This window comes from Egretta garzetta, unplaced genomic scaffold (assembly GCF_000687185.1).
Source record: "Egretta garzetta isolate BGI_Z169 unplaced genomic scaffold, ASM68718v1 scaffold306, whole genome shotgun sequence".
Taxonomy (NCBI): domain Eukaryota; kingdom Metazoa; phylum Chordata; class Aves; order Pelecaniformes; family Ardeidae; genus Egretta; species Egretta garzetta.
The window spans coordinates 3,097,765-3,118,060 of record NW_009260131.1 but is presented as its reverse complement, the minus strand read 5'-3'; the positions used below and the strand labels follow the sequence as shown (position 1 = coordinate 3,118,060).

Here is a 20,296-nt window from a genome sequence, read left to right as displayed (position 1 = left end):
CCCCCCCGGGGTCAGTCCCGCGGCGGCTGCCGGGCACTTCCTCAACCGCCCGCTCTGCTCTCCCCGCTGGGCCGAGGGACCACGAGCTGGCGCCGCATTTACCCCCTTGTTGCCCCCATTTATTTCACCCCTTACCTCCTGAAAGATGCCAGGGTGCGACCTGCCTGAGACATAGTCAGGGAAACATCATACTCTGGTTTTCCCCCCTCTACCTTCAAGTGCTTTCCTGCTTCAGTACAACTAACAATCTCCTGTATTTTCCATGCAAAATTTGCAGTTCGGGGCAGTGGGGGCTAAAAATTGCGGAGAGCTCGATCTGTAGAGTAATTGCTGCCTTTGCTATAGCAGTGTTGGCTAAAATGCTCTGTCGAAAGCCTGACTGGAGTCAGCAGTAGCCTGAAGACATGTTTCTGGCCTTCTTGATCTCCCGTGCCAGGCCGCCGAACTTGCAGCCCACGTGGAGGCCACGAATCGGGGCACGTTCCCGGAGCAGATCCAGTCTTGACCTGAAGGTTTTAAGGCACGGAGCACGCACAGCCTGCCCTGGCAGTGTGGGTTGGTTTGGGTTTTAACACGCAATAGTTCATCTTTCTTGCTTAGCTTGCCTCTTTTTTTTTTTGCGACTGGGCTTTGTTTGTGTTGCGCCCTGTGGTAGATTCACTAGTGGTTGTGTTTCCTTACCATCAGACTGAAACCTCCTGGTTTGAAGAGTAAGTGGGGAAGAGAGCAGCTTCAGGGAATGATGGAGTGCCAGGATTAGCTGCACTGAGGCCATGGTTTTCCAAGCCAGCGTCAATGAAAGGAAGAGTTTCACCCACCCCTTGGGCTGCTCATTTTCACCCATGTCAGCACAGGCATTTGTACGCAGAATTAGACTGGGAAGCTAAACCAATTTTAAAAAGAAAAAGAAATCCAGATCAGCTCCCAAATGTTTTTGCTGGCACAAGAGGGCAGATGAGATGGCTTCTTTTCAGTAACAATACTGGCTTATGGTGGACTGTAACATAGGCAAAAGTATAATTCCCCTGTCAGATTTCATACACTGCTGAAGTGAAAGCGCCTATGTGCTTAAGCCAGTTATAGATTTATTTATTTTTAATGCTGTTACCTAAGCTTAGGAGAGTGACTAGTGGCATTCAGATGTCTCTAAAGCCAGGATTTTTGTTTTGCTGTGAACACAGTGCAACGATAACTGTTCTCTAGACCTTGTGCTGCCCTCGTCTGCCTGGGAGACCATCTCAGGAGCTGTCTCCTGGTCGCTGTGCCTGCAGGAGAGGCACAGCCTTTCCCTTCCACCAGGTACCCCCTGGTCCAATGCATACCTAAGCTGGTACATCCCTGTGCCACACAGCAGCACAAATTCAAAATCCCAGCTCTGTCCCTGAGGCGGGAGAGCCATAGTCTTTTCCCAGCATCCAACATAATGTCTTTATTTACCAAGGCAAAACAAACAAACTTCTTGGCTAAGTACCAACCTTTGTTGGTTTAGTAACTGTTTGGTGAAAAGGTGTAGGCTGGCACATCCAAGAACATAATTAACAGTATTTGTTCCTCAGTGTAAATTAGCTTCTTGGAGTCATATGATTATGAAGTTGCAGTTTTCTGAGTTAGGACTGTCTATAAGTCATCACAATTTGAGAATTTCAGGGCAGACTCCCAGCACAGTTCTAAGTGAAGCTCCTTGGTAAGGTGATTTTCCCCTAAAAGGATGGTTTATGAGCTGGACAGATTGTTTCGTTTATATTGTCATTCATTTAGGGGGGGGATCAATCTAATCTTTAACAGATACTCTTTCATTGCCTTTGCCTTTGGAATCAATTTTTCTTATTGGTAGAATTTGTCATTACCACCACATTTCTATTATCCCTTTGATACCGAATTTTATATCAGTAGGGTTGACAACAGGCGTGGCCTAGGCCCAAAGGAGTTCAAGGAACCAAGTGTACAACATTAGGATTCTGAGAACAGATTTTTAAAGAACTTCACTGGAACAGCTAGATGACTTTATGTTATATATATATATATGTGTCCATAATATGAATACTGCATGATACGTAATTTAACAAAATATCAGAAGTCTTCCTGTTGAAATTCTTAAGAAACGTGAATAACCCCTGAAAGTCCGGGCAAGGTTAAGCTGTAACAGGCTGGCTATTGAGTTGCAAGAGCCTCCCGAGGAAGGGAACCTTGGAATGAATGTTGAACTGGGCTCTGCCCTGCACTAATATCTTTTGGCGCTAAAAACCTCTTTTATTATCTAATTGGTAACGTAAAGCTTTGTTATTATAAATTTGGTAAATAGGTGAACTTAGATTTTCACCCTGTTTCCAGGCATGCTTTCTTTAACCTTCAGCTTAATTTTACATTAGTGTAAGCTAAGCTAGTCCCATCTTGTCCTGCAGTCAGTCCTAGAAAAGGTCATTCCTTCTCTCACTCCTCACCTGTGACAACAGTTCTTGATTTTTCTGTTTTTGACCTAACTTTTGGGCTAAGGGTTTTAACTTACTAAATACTACTTTTTAAAAATATCTACAGAAATCTGTTAACATTGTTACATCCCCTCTAGCCTTCTTTGTAAATAAATCCTAGTTATTTTTTGTGTTAGAAGCAGGCTATGTATGGCACCTTTGTAACACAGTCTCTGGCTGTGACTTCAGTTCTCAGGTATTGCTGAAAGTCTTCAATAAATGGAAGTCATCCACTTTACTGCCTAAGCTTCAACTGCAAAGGCTTTTTTCTTAGAGTTCAGTTTAACAGGCCACCGAGTGTTGATCCAGTATCTTCTCTCAGTGGTTAAATATCCCAAGTCCTTCCTGCAGCATCACCTTATACCTACAAGCTCTTACTTCAGTAATTAGCAGAACTCTACTGATGACAACCACAGCTTCTACTTTGAGCATCTTCTCTCGTTTGGCTTGGCACGATTACTGTTTACCTGTCTTGGCAGGAGCCTGGTGGGTTCTCAGACGATTTACCCTGCTGAGACAGGATACAAGCCTACATCTCTGTGCAAGCAGACAATCAGCACAAACTGCAGTTATGTGCCTGGATATTGCTGGCAGAGAGCCATTTAAGTTATTTGTCTCCCCTTGCATCTACCTAAATAGGTAAAACTGCTCTCTGGTTTTGGTCCCGTGGGACCGAGCTGGCAGAACAGCAAGTGTAAGCTTTCATTTGCAGTGAAAAATACAGCTGTAAGTGTACAAGTCAACAAAATTCCTTTGTTCACTGGACAGATTGCCGAAACAGATCCCACCCACAATTGCAGGCTTTATGGTGTCCAGACTGGCAGATTAGGATTGTATAGAGGGGGAAACCCAGGTAGAACTGGGCTAGCTCTACCCAGCTGGTGAAATCAGAACAATAACAAAAAATCCCATGTGCCTATCTTGCAAAAGTAATCATAAGAGCAGAGTCTAGTTCAGAGGTAACCAGATAACACATCTGAAGTTCCAGGCAAGGCCACTGCGAAGTCCCGGTAGCATGGAGGTATTTTGAGACTGTGGAGAGATGCATGTTTCAGAGAGTGGAGGAAAAATATCCTTTTTGCTTGTTTGTTTTGTTTTTGCAGAGCTTACGTAGACCTTTCCAAAATGATTTCCTCGAGTGAACACAGGTCTCATTCCTGGGAGCTCTCGGTGACAGTTGATAATCAGCATGAAGAGGTACAAAAGGAAATTTTACTACAGGTCACAGGGGACCTTCATATTGGAGGAGTGATGCTGAAATTAGTAGAACAAATCAGTGAGTAAAGACCTGTTTAATTTATACAGTGTTATTAAAATAATACATGCGGCTTTCCTTCTAAAAAAAGAGGCTCCGGCACATTTTGCCTCGCTTAACTTCTTTGTAACGGTACGCGGAGCATGTAGGTGCTGCAGACGCAGGGTTTTTAGGTGGCCAGAACCCCTCCCCTGCCTGTGACTGAAGCCCCTACACTACCACAGTGCAAACAAAACTTTACTGTCTTGCAGTTAGACAAATATAGTTGGACTAGACTAGCTATTCAACTCCTTTTCCAGATAGACTTTACAGGTGGCTGGTTTGAGGGGCAATAAAGGTAGCCGGTACCCTATTTATCCGTCTGTCGTGGTCAGGGAGACAGGATTAGTTGTTACAAAGGTGTTTCAGAAGTTACTGTTTCCTGTGCTATAGTAGCATTCTAGCCAAAATCTGAGCCACCTTATCTGTTGCATATATCCAATAGGGAACAGCAGTGAAGAGCAGAGACTGGCCGAGTCAAAGGTAGGAGATGAAAGGTAAAATACCCTGTGCAAGGTCACAGCAAGGCAGCACTACGGGCAATAAGAGAATCTAGGTTTCTTAAACTCAAAGCCATCAAATGGAGCTGCCTCCCAAAATAATCACCTGCACTCCGAGGCTGCAGAATGACAGATACAGACAAGATAGTATGGTATTTGATTATTATATCGATGCCACGGGGTTTTCATATGCAACTCATTCTTCAAGTATTGATCTCTTTCCTGGAATTCTTAAATCTAGAAGTCTTCAGTCACTGACTTCACACAGAAAGGAACCTGCCTGCTGGATTAGTCTCACCAAGTGGGAACAGAGTGAGCTTTGCATTTCTATGCGTTGCTCTAGAAATACAAGCTTTGTGGCAACCAAAACAATGTCAAAAAAACCTCCTTGACACTTCAGTCTTTTTTACATAGCTTGGCTTCAGACAAACACGAAGAAAAAAACTGAACTATAGTAAAACGATTCAGAAAATTAGTGTCAAGAAATTTAAAATCGGCAACTTAATTCTGGAGTTCTTACTGCCAAATGAATTATTTTGTTTTCAAACACGGGTTTTGAAGGAAACAAAGGGGAGATGCACAAGATACCCTTTCCAAAAGGCTCCCGTTCAATGGAAGGTCATTTTTACATGAAAACCCTTTGTGATGGAAAACCTCTACTTGGAGATAGTGATTTTATCAGGGAATCCCTTCTCCAGCATTAAAGCAGGTAGCGTATCTGTGACACATTTCTGCCAAATTCTGTGTGTACTTACGCACACAATTCAGCCAGCAAACCAATGGTGGCTTGAGTTCTCGCTGGGTCAGAAGACGAATTTTTCACAGTATTTTTATAACTAGTACTTAACAAGCGTGAAAAGTTTTCTATATTAAATAATATTTAAAGCAAATCTGTAACTAAGTGATTTGTGTCAGCGGCTCTCTTGAGACACAGTTTTTTACCAAGAAATTCCAAAATAGGACAGGGCTCTGCTGTGCTATAGACACACTAAGAAACAGCCTCTACCTGCGGAGCTGGTGAGGAGGAACAAGAAATGACGCAGAAGACTGAAACAACTTGACCAAGATCACACAGAAACTTTACCGGCTACTACGCATCACTGGCATCTGGGAAGTCACCTAATCTTGGAATTTCCCAAGCAATGCTTCATCCTTCCCTTATGCATGTGCTTTTCATGCTGATCTAGTCAAGGTTTTGCACCTTTCAGGTCAGGATAGGTTACTGCTCAAGAGTAATCGGACAAAAGCCACTGCTCTCCCCCTCCAAAACTCTTAATGTAAGTCATGAACAAAGACATCTATCTGTTCTTGATTTAGCAACCCTTACTTTATTTGTATGTTTTCAAAGTACAAAATACATCAACATTTTTTACTTAAGCAAAACACAGGCATATTGGTGAAACGAGACAGTCAGTCCCCTCTTGGCAGGTCTGTCTTCTCTGGGAAGTTTCTGTAGGCAACTCTTGTCAGTCCCCGCTCAGTCACACCAGCCTGCCCTCCTGCACAGACTAATAAAAGATGTAACTGTACCATATCACATCATGGCCGTTCAACCTCCCTTACAAGTTTCTACCTCTCTTAGGAGTTTCTGCATGCTGTGTGGTAGAGAAGGTCATCTTATTCTTTAGAGAGCTAGTTAACTCTTTGCTGATTGTCACAGGGCTTACTCCGAAATAATAATTCTTTTCCTTGATTATTTAAAGAATGTTGCCACTGTAAAGTTGTAAGTGGGCTGTGCTCGGGTGAGCATCCTTGTCTGTGCAGCCACAGAGAAGAGCCGAGAGCAGCCCTTAGCTGTGTGTCACCAAGACTTCAAGGGACTCGTTGCTGGTTCTTAATGCTGTAGAGATGAGCTGTTCAGTGGTGCTTCCCAGGAGATTGTGGAAGAACTTGTGCCCATCTGGGTGCACACAAGATTCTGTGGGAGGATTTTCAGCTTGCACTATCCAGATGCTAAGTAGGTACCCTTGTTATTAGTCCGTATCCTAGCAGAATCCAAGCAGCATTGGACCATGTATAGCACCAGGTTCAGGCGATGCACTTTCCCTGTGGATATCTGCAAGGTTAAGGCAGTGCCACAGTCAACGCCTAGGTTAACTCTTCAGGGAAAACCAAATTAGTTCCCAGTGACTGATACAAGTATTCAGCAAAGGGGGTCTAGATCTCGGGAGCTGTAGTTGCTACTTTAATGTAAATAAATTCTCCTGTTTGCAGAGCACTGTTTCCAAACTGAGTTTTTTTTAGTATATTTGCTCCATAGTTTATTAATAACCATTTCGTATTTTCCTAGAAACACCACAGGATTGGTCAGACTATGCTCTTTGGTGGGCGCAAAAAAAACGTTGGCTTCTGAAAACCCACTGGACACTCGATAAATGTGAGGTGCAGGCAGATGCTAAGCTGTTCTTTACCACTCAGCACAAAATGCTGCGGCTTCGCTTGCCAAACATGAAGACTGTGAGACTGAAAGTCAGCTTCTCTTCTGTGGTATTCAAAGCTGTCAGTGACATCTGCAAAATTCTCAGTAAGTAAAGCTAAATCACCTCTGGCAGCTAAGTTGGAGCATTGTGTTAGGTGACTTTGTTTTGATATGAAGTCCTTACTCACAAAACTGTTTGGCTGAAGGAGAAATTACATTGAGTTGACCCAAGATCAAAGACAGATTTTTTGGTATTTAGCATCCAGTGCGTGTCAGTGGTTCTTAGTCTTTGCAGTAACTGATGCAAACGGTGTCACAAATGTGTCGCATGAGCTGCAGGAGTACTGGATAGTCAAAATCCTGGTGATGGTTTTGTAGGGATCCTTGTCTTCCTTGAGCAGGACTCAGTCCTGCTTGTTCTATGCCATTGACTAAGAGCTTGAGCTTATCAATCTCCTACACCACCTTTCACCATAGGCAGTTTTACTGGTGTCAGCTGGTTTATCACCTACTTCCACTAGCATTAATGATATTCAACTTGGCCTGTTGGTTATACGTATTTACTTCAGAAGGAGCATGTTTTAAACGTTCAAAGCTTTTATATGCTGCTACCTCTTCAGGTCAGGGCATACCCAACTACCCCAGACAAACCCATCAACATGTTGCAGCACTGAGTCCCCATGTCCCTGCTCTTTCCAGTAACAGAGCACCTCCAAGCAGAGATGAGGTTTTGAAGCATGCCAGACCTGTGTGCCTCTGATCCACAGGGATAAGTCGAGTCTGCAAACAGTCTTCAGAATCCCATAGCCTTAGGGATTCTTCAATTTAGATCTTCAAGCTTAGGCCAATAACACATTCATCTTCAGAAGGAATTTACCACCTCATATTGACCTCAGTGTAGCTTTCGATTTCATCTTCTAGTACTGGATTGTGAAAGGGATAGTACGTCCTTCTCACATTTAACAGCTCTGATAAAATGATGCCATAATTGTTCGACTGACATTTGGCCAAATTAAATATTTCTACCCACATTTTTCTTCCAGATTGAGCCAGTACAGGAACCCTGTAACTTTTCTCATGAGCGAATACTGTCAAAAATACCTTTGCATACCCCAGGATAAAAGTGTTTTTCAGAAGCAAAGTGTCATGTTTGCAGCTGACAATACATGTCTGAATCAGTAGTGTATTAGGGAATAGTGTATAGCCAAGACAGAGCTGTGTATGAGAAATACAAAATTCTTAAGTGAATAGTAGAAGGCATGAACTTCAAGTACAGTGGTTCCATTTCTTTTCTTGTTTATTCATAAATCAGACATGTCATTGAGGTTATTATGCCCAATAGTGATTGCAGAGCTGTTAGGGAGAAGGAGTTTTCCCCTGGCATTCTAAAATGCAGTTATGCTTGCTACAAAAGTAGGGCTTAAATCCTGTCAAAACTCTCTCTCATAGCCCCAAGTCTTTGGCCTTGTTATCAAATGACTGGATTTTCCATGGTTACTGCTTTCAACCTGCTAAAAATAAAATTCAGATTGCAACATGGAGCTTCCCCAAATGCTATTACCAACCATGGGCTTTTTTGGGATGTAAGCTGCTAAGTTTCAAATGTTTCATCTTGCTTCACTTCCCCAATTGCCATTGTAGATATTAGGCGGTCAGAAGAACTCTCTTTGTTGAAGCCATCAGAAGAGGCACTCAAAAAGAAAAAGAAAAAAGACAAGAACAGCAAAGAACTGATTACAGAAGATGTTTTAAACCTGTGCAACTCTCCAGTGAGTTCTGGATTATCAGGTAACAAAAAACCAATATGCTTTTGTTCTTCTGACTGAAAGTCAAAAAGAGGAAGAAATCCTTTGCTACACTACTAAAACCAGGGAGACCAGTTTGATGTAGGATGGTGGTCAGAGAGACCCAGTTAGCCTAAATTAGTGGCTTCAAGAAGTTCCTGAAATCTCCAGCATATCAATAGTTTTCTGTTGTTTTTTAAATGTTTTCCTCACCATTGATATGAGAAAGGCTGTACCAGAAAACAGGTGATCAGCTGTGGCCCCACCCACAGGATATGCTGCTGTTCTTTGAAAATGTGAGACCACTCTTAAAATATTCAACAATTTGGCAACCTCCAAGAAAAAGGAGAAATAAAGACTTGAATATATGTGTTTCCTACCTCCTACACAACTGAGATCTCACAGAACAAGGAAGAGCACTTCTGTCCCTGAGGTCACTTCACCTGTGAAAGGACAAGGCCTGCTGCAAACAGCAGAGATAAGAGACTGTCCTGAAAGAAAAGGGTTAGGTTTTTTTGATGGAAAGTGGTAGACTACCTAAATCTGAAGGCAGTTTTCCCTGGAATAATACATTACTTTCTTAACTTGCAGGAAGTCCAGGTTTATATAGTAAAACCATGACACCCATTTATGATCCCATGAGTGGGACACCAGCTTCTTCTACAATTACTTGGTTCAGTGACAGTCCCTTGACTGAGCAGAACTGCAGCATCCTCACCTTCAGTCATCCTTCCTGTTCTCCAGAAACACTGGCAGAGATGTACCAGCCTCGGACTTTAGCTGACAAAGCCAAAATCAATGCAGGGTAAGATGCCTCCCTTTGAGATCTTTGTTTGCTGGCTTAACAAGGGTAGCATTAATCCAGCTTTCTAAGTGTAAAGCAGAATTTGAAAACAAACCCCTGATATATTGACACTTTAAAATATGCTTTGATCTAGGTTTTGTTTTAGAAATACTTACTCTTTTTAATCTTTCTTCCTTACTCGACATTCTTGGTGAGGCAATTTTGTTTTAAAGTGATGAATTATGTAATTGTGCAGGCTCTGGACTAATTTCTGTTGTTAGATTAAGGCAAATCCAGTTTAGCACTGTGGGCACAGCTACAGGACAGTTTGGACAGCAAACTCTAAAGGCTTTAAATGGACAGTGGAAATACACCCGTGGATAAATTCAGTAAAGCTCTAATGTATTACAAATAGGTGACTTACTGAATTATGCACAAGCAAACATTGCTTATTGTACACCACAGAAGAAGACAGAGCACTAGGGGGTTTAGCAGTGCAAGTGTTTGAGAAGATTGTCTCTCTAACATTAAAATACGGATTGTCATTTTTAGATCTGTGGACCACTGAACAGTGACTTTGATATTTTCATTGGATTTCACTGGAGAGCAGAAGTAGCTAAAATTATAAAACAGCAAATACTGAAATGAAAAGTGGAAGTTCTAAATATTACAGGGAGACTTTTGCCCTGGCTTAAATAAACCTCCCATTTCTGGAGATCAAGAAGAAAGAATCTTATTGGCATAGGGCATCCCACGACTGGTTACTGCTTGATTCTGGCATCTGTTCCTGATGTTTTGAATAGTGCTGGAGAAAAAAATAGGAGGATTGTAGGTATTGTGTTTATACAATGAAAGTTGGAAATCCATATGAATGTTCTGCCTTCTTGAATTATGTGAATTTTCCCCAGACTTGCCAGAATTAGAGCTGTTTGTTCTCACTTCTGTTTCACAAGTAGATTGGAGCTCTGCAGGTGTGATAAGTTTTTCCTGTACAGATGAATCTGTGGGTTGTTTTCTTCCGCAGCTGGCTAGATTCATCTCGATCACTTATGGAACAAGACATCCTGGAGGACGATCAACTTCTTTTACGCTTTAAATATTACACTTTCTTTGATTTGAATCCAAAAGTAAGAGCTTTGTTTATATTGCTATTCATTGTTTGCCTGCTTTCATGTCAAGAAGCTACAGCACAAGGATACCAAATTTTAGCTAGGATTTGTTACAGGCCCTTCAGAGATCAAATTCTACTTCTTCCCCTCAGCTAGGGCTGCACTTTTCCCCTCTGGACACTGAATCACTGTTCCTTACCTGAAATAAGATCTTAAGTATGAAGATAAGATCTGAAGAGCACCAGAAACAGTATCCAGATTTCCAGAGGGGCTGGTTTACTTCTGCCTCTCTTCTAACAAGAAAAATTAAGGGGGAAACTAAATCCTGAGTATCCTAAATGATGTAAAGGTATAAGCCATCTTTTTTGAAAATGGACTTTAAAATGACATTTATGTCCTTCACTGAATATTCAGCTTTTCTGGGCTGAAGTCCTCAGAAGCACTAAGGCACTTAAATTTGTTTCAATGTGAGTGGGTGATTAAATACCTTTGGAAAGTTCAGCAAAAGTGTTTAAGTCCCATTTGAAAACAAGATTTAGTCTTCAAAAATCACTTAGATGTTTTTTTCAAGTTGCCTCTCGTTTGGCTTTATTTCCACTAAAAGTCAGTCATGGTGGTTGTGTTAAGCCGGTGTTTTTAAGGCTTGGGTGATACATTTAGTGAAATTAAAGCGTGATCATTGACTGGTGTAAATCAACAAGAGTTTAAATGTGAATTTTGGAAGACTTGGCCTTCACATTGTTATTTTCTGTAAATTCTGTAAAACTCTTCCATTTCAGGCATCTCAGATAAACAGAAGGGTACTTTCTAGTTCAGGTGGCATGGTTTTGCGTGAAATGCTATCCCCGCTAAATTTCAAGTATGTGTCTCAATGTCAGCAGCCCAAACACTTCCCCTCTTTGCCCCAGCCAGCCATGGAGCCATAGGATAAAATAACCCAAAACAGCTTCAGGCAACTTCATAGCTCACAACTACTGGGAGAGGTCACACTCCAAGGTTTACCCTCCCATCACCTACCTTTCACCAGCTCTGGGGCTTGAATATTTCTGTGAGTCACTTCAGCTTACTAACCAAGTAGATAATGAGAAACAATCACTATCCACAAAACAGTTAGTTAAAGCAGTTCACAGCAGGATCTGACACATGTCAAGCCAGTGCAAAGATAAAGCCAGAACCGAAAAAGCCAAGAGCAGAAGAGGGGAAGTGAGGAATAAGAGTTTCTGTCTTTTGGCAGTAGCAAGCTGTTGAATGTCACATTCATACCAACCATGTCACATTATTTGCACTCTCACAGTGTGGTTTTACATTTTGGTTAAGCCAGTCCAAGGCCTACTACCACAAAAGGGGATGTCTTAATTTCCTCTTCTGCTTCAGGCAAGGACTCCTGATTAATTTTCTGTTGGATCAGCAAGCCACCGTGACCCCACACACAATGCCACAAGCTAGTACAAGAGAAAGTTGGCAGCATACAGCAGGGCAGAGGTGGGGGGAGGAAGGAAATAACCTTTACGGCTTCAGCCCAAGGTTAGATCAGCTGCAGCCAACCGTGTACCTATATCCTGATGGTCATTAATGACCAACATTGTCCTTTTTTCCTACAGTATGATGCAGTGCGAATAAACCAAATATATGAACAAGCCCGTTGGGCCATCCTGTTAGAAGAAATTGACTGCACGGAGGAAGAAATGCTGATCTTCGCGGCACTACAGGCACGTACTTGAACCAAGTTGCAAAACCTGTTTCCTCAAGAGGCAGGCACAAGCTAGGACAAGACTAACAAAGAGCCCAGGCCAGTAGCTCTGTTTGGACTGGGGGTCTGCTGTTTGAGAAACAATAAGCAGCATCCATTAGCTAAAACAACTGACTTCAGTAGCAGCACACCATTATTCAAACTGACACACACAATTATGGAACCATTTACTAAAATTATCTAAAGCAAACCCTACGCAGGATGTAACTTTGATACCAGTCTGTTCTGAAGGGGATTACTGTGAAGTGTTGCTTCCTGTACCAGCTACCACCCTTTCACATGTGCTTCCTGAAAATTTCTCTAATACTTCAATACATACATTCACAACAGACTGAAAAAAAGCTATAGCACAGTGTGAAGGTAGAGACACTATGGAGTACATAGAAATTTAATATGGCTTAGCATGACTTAGTCCCTGAGTGTAGGTAATAAGGCATAAATGTTTATTAATAACAAATTCCGTCCTTTTGAATGTAAACAGAGCTGCCAAAAAATTCACGGCTTGCTGCTGTGGAACACCACAGAACCTTGCTGCCAAGTGTCCACCTGGTATGGATGGCACTTACAGCCGACAGTACTAGGGATGGAGATGTTAGCATTGAGTCAACCTCACAGAGCAGGATGATTATACAGTGAAGGAATACAAAGACTGGCAATTAAAATAGGAAACTGTTGTCATTAATTGCACTGGAGATCATAGCAGATGTACCTGTTCCCTCGTGAAACACCCCATAGTGCCCTGATGCAGAATTGATGCAGTTGTCCAAGACCCAGAAGACCAAATGGCCTATTTTCATATGCTGTGATTGTGTGTTGCTAATTGATATGTTGACCATTTGATATTTGGTGTTTTATTTTAGTATCATGTAAGCAAGCTATCATTATCATCAGAGGAACAAGATTTGACTTGTGAATCAGAAGTAGATGAAGTAGAAGCTGCGCTTTCTCATCTGGAAGTGACACTGGAAGGTGGAAATGCAAGTAACATTTTGGTATGTCCTTTTGGATCCCAGAATGGCTTTCACTGTGTCAAATGCATTGACTTGGATGAGCCCACCTGGTTCCTGATTTTTTTAACACAGTTAACAGACGATTACAAAGTGCATTGTACTAAAATTATTCCTAATTATTCCTGATAGGAGGACATCACAGACATCCCGAAACTTGCTGATAATCTCAGGCTAGTTAGGTGAGTTATTAAAACTAATAATAAAACATACAAACCAAAAAGCTTAACCATGCAAGAGAGCTCTTGAGTTTTCATTCTAATCTAACAGTAGACCCTAAGGTTATAAATCAGCAAACTCACCAGATAGGTCTAACTAGCCTAATGGCATCCTCTTCAAATCTTTCTCTTTCTGCTTCTGAGCAAGATTCTCGGCAAATCTTTCTAGCTCTTGGGGTGCTGGGCTCTTTGTATTTCCTAGTGCTCATCAATCATCATCTCTAAACAAGAGTCTACAATTTTGTTTTCAATGACATTTTACCAGTTTTTGCCAATGAAAAACTAGAAAAAACTTTCAGCTCTCCCTGAGAAGAATTTCTGAAAGCAACCCTGGGGATTTACCTTTTTTTTTTTTAAAACAGAAGCAGCAAACAAATTACCCTTTTCTAACCAAACATGGGGTCTGCTTCCAATATCAAAATGAGTTTCAAGTTGGAATAGCAGTATCGTAAACCAGCTCAGTATTACCTGACCAAATAAGTAAAGCGAGGAAAGTACAATTCTGTGTTCCTACTATAATAGTTTGCTTTATGCATTATTTAAATGACTGCCGTGACCTCAGTGCTGTAATGCCTTTTTATCGCAAAACAGTCTTCATGTTTAAGAAAGACAAAGATTTCTGTTGCATGAATATTTATCATTCATCCTGTTGACAAATCATATTTGCAGTCAGCAAACTGAAAATTGCATTTCAAAACTGTTAACTGTAGTTAACTGTAGGTAGCTGTTAAAAATTGTTAATTATTAATTCCCAGTTAAGAAATTTTATTTGATGTTCAAATTACAAAGGCGGCTTAGGATGAAAGGGAATTGAAGCCTTACAATGCCTTGTTTATTTTTCCCCAGCAGTAGAGCAGTTTGCTTTTAAAAGCATTCAGCTCTTATTTTTCATCATGAAAAATTTCCTGTATACATAATAAATCGCTTACTAAACCTAAGACACTGTAGAAACTAGGTAAGGTGTAAAACGTTTTAAAGGAACAGTAGCATTTTGTTACTATAATTATTTGCTTAACTGTAAACGTTTGCTTAACTGTAAACTGCAAAGCTTTGCATGTCATACTCCTGAGTCTATTCACATTTTTATTCACATTTATTCACCACATTAACACACTAGAAAATACTACTTTCAGGTGGGCAACAATACGGTGAAGAATTACAATATTTTTTTCAAACAACCAAAATTCAAAGAAGTTTTCAGCAACTTTTTTTTGATAGAAAAATTATTTTGTTAGTCTAAAAAAATTATAGTCCCTTATTTTTGAAGAATGTCACTGTATTGGAAAATTAAAAGCCAAAATATTTGGCAGTTTTGAACATCCAAGTTATTTTTCTAATTTAAATATAAAAATTGCCATTTTCTAGACAGGATTCTAAACTAGAATTTCTAGAAGGGCTCTGGAGGAGGCAAGAGTGGCTACAATAAATCACTGTTTTCCAGCTAGCTGTATACTCTGTGTACCATCATCTTAGATTTAAAGGGAAGTACTAAATAGACTGATTTTTTTTCTTTTTTCTTCTTTTTAACTTCATTGGTGACCTTTGTAGCTAGTTGTGAAGCATTTCTCTACTAAAATAGTGCAAATACCTCTGGTTTTCTCTACTGAAATATATTGAACCTGGGATTTTATTTCCTCCCCCACCCCTCATGGTTTTGTTAGTGTATTCTTAAGAGAATCAATTACGATTTTTATCTCTTACTGAAGAGGGGGGCGGCAGGCACAATTATTGTGTTTGACCATTAGTATCTATTAGTTAATTCTCAATTCCAAAGTAGATATTTTTAAATTTACTCTATAAAACAAATGAGTTTGTACTAGCAAAGTATTGAAATTAAGTAAAATAATTAAAATTAGGATTACATCCATCTAGATACATGTGTGAGGAGCTGGAATAACACTGCCCTAGTGGAAGAAGATGGTTTAAACTATTACCTTTTCTTGGAGTTCTGCAAAACCTCTATAAACTTAGTGCAGGAATAGATTTTTTTTGTTAGATACTATTCAGGTAAAGCCAAAAAGATGGTCTCTACTCTCTTACAATTTAACGAATACAAGTTAGTTTTATGGGTGTAAATCTAGATAAGGAGCCATGAAAAACTGAAGCTAATTCTAGTGCATGTGAACTAGTGGGTGACATTAGCATTACTGAGTTAATGTAAAAAACAGAATTAGTCTTTGTTAGAAGGAAATGGCTTTGATTAGGAATGTAAGGGGGAAAAAAGTAAGAAAAAACACATAGAAGAGAAAGAAAAAAAAAAACCCGAGAGAAATCATAGGTGGGATTCAGCTAGAGTCTGGCGTAAAAATCACATCCATACCCAGGATCACTTGGGTGCAGCATTGGTTCCAGGCATTTGCCACCCCCCTCATTGACACAAGTATGAGAAACCCAACTGAAGCCATGTGTATGACCTCAAAGCCATTTGAGACCCACAGTAATAATTGTGAGTGACTTAGTGTACATTTCAATATGAACAGATGTGATTTCTTTTTTTCTTTTAGGCCCAGGAAGCTGTCACTCAAAGCTATCAAGCCATATTGGTTTGTCTTTAAAGACACTTCAGTATCTTATTTTAAAAACCAGGAATCTGCACAGGGGGAACCTATTGAAAAACTAAACCTAAAAGGTAGGAATTTTCTTCTCCTTTCTTTCCTTTTTCTATTGCATTCATGAAGTGAATATATCAAGGAATCCCTGTGAGACTCAGGAAGGCAAGCACAGCAGCATTTAGTCTTGGAATGTTTTCAGTTACTGACGCTCCTAAGTGGGCAGACCGCAGCAGCAGAAGAGGCCTAAACAAAAAGGATTCAATACCTTAGCCCAAACCAAGATTATCTGGACCTGGCTTGTAAAATGCCATGTATTGCTGAATTCACTTCAAGGTGAGTCAGGTGGAGAATGTGATCTGTGTGGCGCTTTTATTTCCAAATACTTTTACTCTGTGTTAAATGGTAGTACTTGCCTCTGTCCTTGGCAAATGCATGCTGGTAGTAGAGGATTATGGATGATGCAGTGGACAAAAGTGCCATAGGCTGCACCTATATACTGTTGTGCAGGGACAGCTCCAAGACCTTCTCTGTGCCTCGGTTGTTTCATGCATGGGGATTTCCATAGCTACAACCAGCTCTAGGTACTTCTGGAGGAAAAACCCCAGGTGTACACATAGCAAACACCAGCACCATATATAGCCTCCATCTACGTCTACTCCTGCAGGAACATCATTTGTTCAGCATCAGGGAACCAGTGATGCCCAGGATTCATCCTAGAAGAAACCTTTGAAATAGAAAGAAGATTGACCCCTGTGAACAAATGGCTCTGCATACCAGTCTGCATATCCTCAGTAGGTCAGATAAATGCATGGTAAAACTAGCCAGGGTGACTGGAACCTCACCGAGTAGCCCGCAGCCTTGGTGTCCCTTGGCACAAAGGAGAACTGTAGGCATTCTTGGCTCCAGCTGAATCCAGAAGGCCTGTAATAGCACCATCAGCATGAAGTACACTGTGTCTCCAGAGTTCTCTGGGATCCCTGAACTGGCCAGCCCTGTTGTAGATGTCACCTACATCCCATTGTCAGTACTAAATTGCTTCTGAAAATACAGTCCAGGCTTTCAAGATAATTAGGCTAAAATTTCTGAAAGTGCCCATCTCATCAGCTCCTCTCTCTTTTAAGCATTGAGCATTTTCTAGGATCAGGCTGAGGTTTTGAGAGCAGTTGCATCTTTCCTCTTCCACGCTGACTAACATGCTCTTTGAGCTCAGAGCATTCATCACCCTGGCAAGACAGACCAGGCAGTGAACTAGAAGAGAAAGCTAGAACAGGCCTAAACTTCAAACATCTCAGCTCTCAATCTCAAAGAAAAACAACCATTAAGTATTGTTCTTCAATATTAATCAGTACTTAAAGTTAGTGATGTAGTAATTAAACAAATTCATTTCTTTCTGATTCTCTGTGATCTAGGATGTGAAGTTGTACCAGATGTAAATGTTGCAGCGAAGAAGTTTGGAATCAAGTTACTAATCCCTGTTGCTGATGGCATGAATGAAGTCTCCTTAAGATGTGAAAACGTAAGTAATAAGACAAGGGAAAGTTTGTATTCTAGATTTATCGGCAGATTGTCTAGAAGACCCGTTGTCCTGTTCTAGAATTTGTATAGAAAAATAAGGATGCTGCACAGAGTTTTATTATCTACATGTTTAGTAAAATTTAAGAATAATGTGGTGGTCTAGCATACTTTATGGTTGAGGGGACAGAAGAACAATAATTCTGTTTATCATCAGTTTCCAAGTAAAGCTGCTGGAAAGAAAAAAAAGCATCCTATCAAAAAAGTAAAAAGAAATTACAATATTGTGCTTCAGTGTTTTCAGAGGACTGGGGTTTGGGTTTTGTTCTCTTATCTTTTCTTAATTAGAACTCTCCCTGTTCAGATGAGAGTACTGTGAGAAGGATCTTACATTGGTTTTCAATTTCAGTTTATTTCATTTGTATCGAAATGTGTCAATCCAGATTGTGTAAGTATGTTCATTAGGTGGAAAATAGACATGCAATAACATTTCCTAGAGAATCTAGTCCAAAGCACTGAATTTCTTTGAAAACTTAAAACCTAACTATTCTGCAAAGGCAGCCCTGCAGGTGGAACTAGCCCAATCAGGGAAGAACAACAGTACTATGGTAACTACACATCCACGCAAATTAAATCGAATAACTTCAGAGTGGTTTTATCATGCAGTGGAAGATGTGTGACCAGTAGCCATCTTCATAAATGGTTTATCCAAAAATATTAAACAATTGTCTTTGTTGCAGGAAAATCAATATGCTCGGTGGATGGCTGCTTGCATTTTAGCCTCAAAAGGCAAAACAATGGCCGATAGCTCTTACCATCCTGAGGTCCACAAGATCCTTTCATTTCTAAAGATGAAGAACTGGACCATGTCTCCCCAGGCTGTCTCTGATTCTGAAAGCATAGATATGAAACCCGAATGCTTTGTCTCACTACGTTATACCAAAAAATACAAGTCCAAGCAGGTATCCTGAGCATGGCTTGATGGTTGGGGATGGGTGGTTCCAATGATTACTTGGGGGTAAGGCTGGATCAAAGCAGCATTTGGAAACCATACAGTAGAATCATCCTGCAATACTCATTCATCCCTTTGATATTTAGCAAGAGGCCTTTTCTTTAAAATGAATGCACAGACAGGTCTCTTGGCACTTCCTCCAACTACTACTCCCACTTCCACACCACCTCCTAAGTCACTCATCACGTTCTCCTCCTGGTAATGCTGCCCCTGAAAATCTCTTCAGAGTAAGAAAGGAAGGTTTTTAGGGACAGGAAGTTAGTGCCTACATCTTAAATAACTGTCTTCCTGTCCTTGCCTGGGTGCTTCTCCTTCTTACAGGTTGGACTTGATGATCTTAAAGGTCTTTTCCAACCTAAACAATTCTGTGATTCCTCTCCACCTAATTCCTTGTCCACTGATTTTGCTGCAGAAGAGTTCAGCCTACCCTGTCCTCAGGACACAGTCTCCAGAGCAGTATGCTGGAGCTAGACCCAGCACAGCACAAACCCAGACGCTGAGACCTTCCTGCATTGTTCCATCCTCATAGCCTAAGATCTGTCCCCAAGTGCTCATTGCAGTACATCTGCATGAACGGTGATGACGAAGTGTCTGAACATGGTATCAGAGTTAACACTGTTTGATTTAGTGGAAGTATTTTTGTTCTCCAGTCAACTGAAATCTTTCTCTCTTCCTGTGTTTCCCAGTTGGCTGCTCGTATTCTGGAAGCCCACCAAAACGTATCCCAGATGCCCCTAGTGGAGGCCAAGCTGCGTTTTATTCAAGCATGGCAGTCCCTCCCCGAGTTTGGCTTATCCTACTACATTGTAAGGTAACCACACTGTTACAGCAATGTCAAGCTGCCTTAACGTGCTCGTGGTCAGTGATTTGCAGGAAATTCTTTTGACTTCCTGTTTCGGAAAAATTCCCTATTTTTTCCCCCACAGACCTTTTTTCATTCTAGTAACTTCCATACTGCTGTTTTTTTCTATAGCAGTAGCACTCAGTAACTCCATTCCTGGAATGAGACTCTCCATTCTGTCTGCCTTCAGACAGACTTGTTGGGTTTTTCCTGAAGTAACCTATCACTATTTACATTTATTGACATAAACTCACTAAACTGTAAAAAAAAAAAAATGCATGTCTCGTTGGTGTTCTCAGGTTTGCAATATATTTGTTTGCTCCAACTCTTGCTCATTGGGAGTATAATAAAATGCTAATTTCTTTGGCATTTCATTAAGAAAACAGCAAATGATCCCTATTTTTAGGTTAATCTGGAAGAGCAGGCAGCACAAGAAAGGTCCTATTGTGTTCACGGCAGTTTCCCTGGACACGTGCCTTGAATATGGCAGGGTTCTGACCTGCATTCTTTTCTCTTGACAAACCACCAAAAAACTGGGAAGTACTGACACAACCATACTTGGAGGCACCTTCCTTAATTTGCGCTTAACACCTCTTCCAGGGCTACTTAGGAATCATCTGTGGTATAAATTGAACCAGCTGGGAACCATTCTCTGGCACAGAGGCCAGCTGGCATAGAACAGCACACATCTGTACTATTAAACTTTCTGACTTCCCAAAACCCAGTAGCCTCATGTGAACTACCAGATCATTGTGGTTCCTGGATATTCCAGCTCCTGAGCCCTACCTGGGAGTCACTTGAGAGAGCACTGCTTGGTTGCAGCCAGAATTCTGCCTGGGACTCTTCTAGCAATTGAATAGAACATGAGCTCAGTGCCCGAGAATGTTCCCTATCACTATTTAATTTACTAACACAGGTAGAGAATTTTCGCCCCATTTGTCAGCACTGATTATTTTACACACAAACAAACCCAACACCTAAACTGCATTTTGTAGCATCAGCAAAACACCTTGTGGTGAATTTCTACAAACAGCTCACATTCTTTC

At 40.9% G+C, this 20,296-nt stretch overlaps 1 protein-coding gene across 2 annotated transcripts in view; it reads left to right on the top strand.

Annotated features, from left to right (window-relative positions):
* Positions 1–3,573: 3,573 nt before the first annotated feature.
* Positions 3,574–20,296, top strand: part of FERMT1 (fermitin family member 1) — an 18,527-nt gene continuing 1,804 nt past the window's right edge. Inside the window, exons 1-12 of one of the 2 annotated variants that reach the window (XM_009641554.2) lie at positions 3,574–3,744; positions 6,553–6,786; positions 8,323–8,469; positions 9,057–9,270; positions 10,274–10,376; positions 11,960–12,067; positions 12,969–13,100; positions 13,248–13,297; positions 15,838–15,962; positions 17,295–17,401; positions 18,138–18,359; positions 19,096–19,220. In XM_009641554.2, coding sequence (XP_009639849.1) covers positions 3,594–3,744; positions 6,553–6,786; positions 8,323–8,469; positions 9,057–9,270; positions 10,274–10,376; positions 11,960–12,067; positions 12,969–13,100; positions 13,248–13,297; positions 15,838–15,962; positions 17,295–17,401; positions 18,138–18,359; positions 19,096–19,220 — 1,718 coding nt within the window. In that variant the 5' untranslated portion in view covers positions 3,574–3,593. The remainder of the gene's footprint in view (positions 3,745–6,552; positions 6,787–8,322; positions 8,470–9,056; positions 9,271–10,273; positions 10,377–11,959; positions 12,068–12,968; positions 13,101–13,247; positions 13,298–15,837; positions 15,963–17,294; positions 17,402–18,137; positions 18,360–19,095; positions 19,221–20,296) is intronic. The other variant, XM_035896971.1, reaches the window with a different exon arrangement.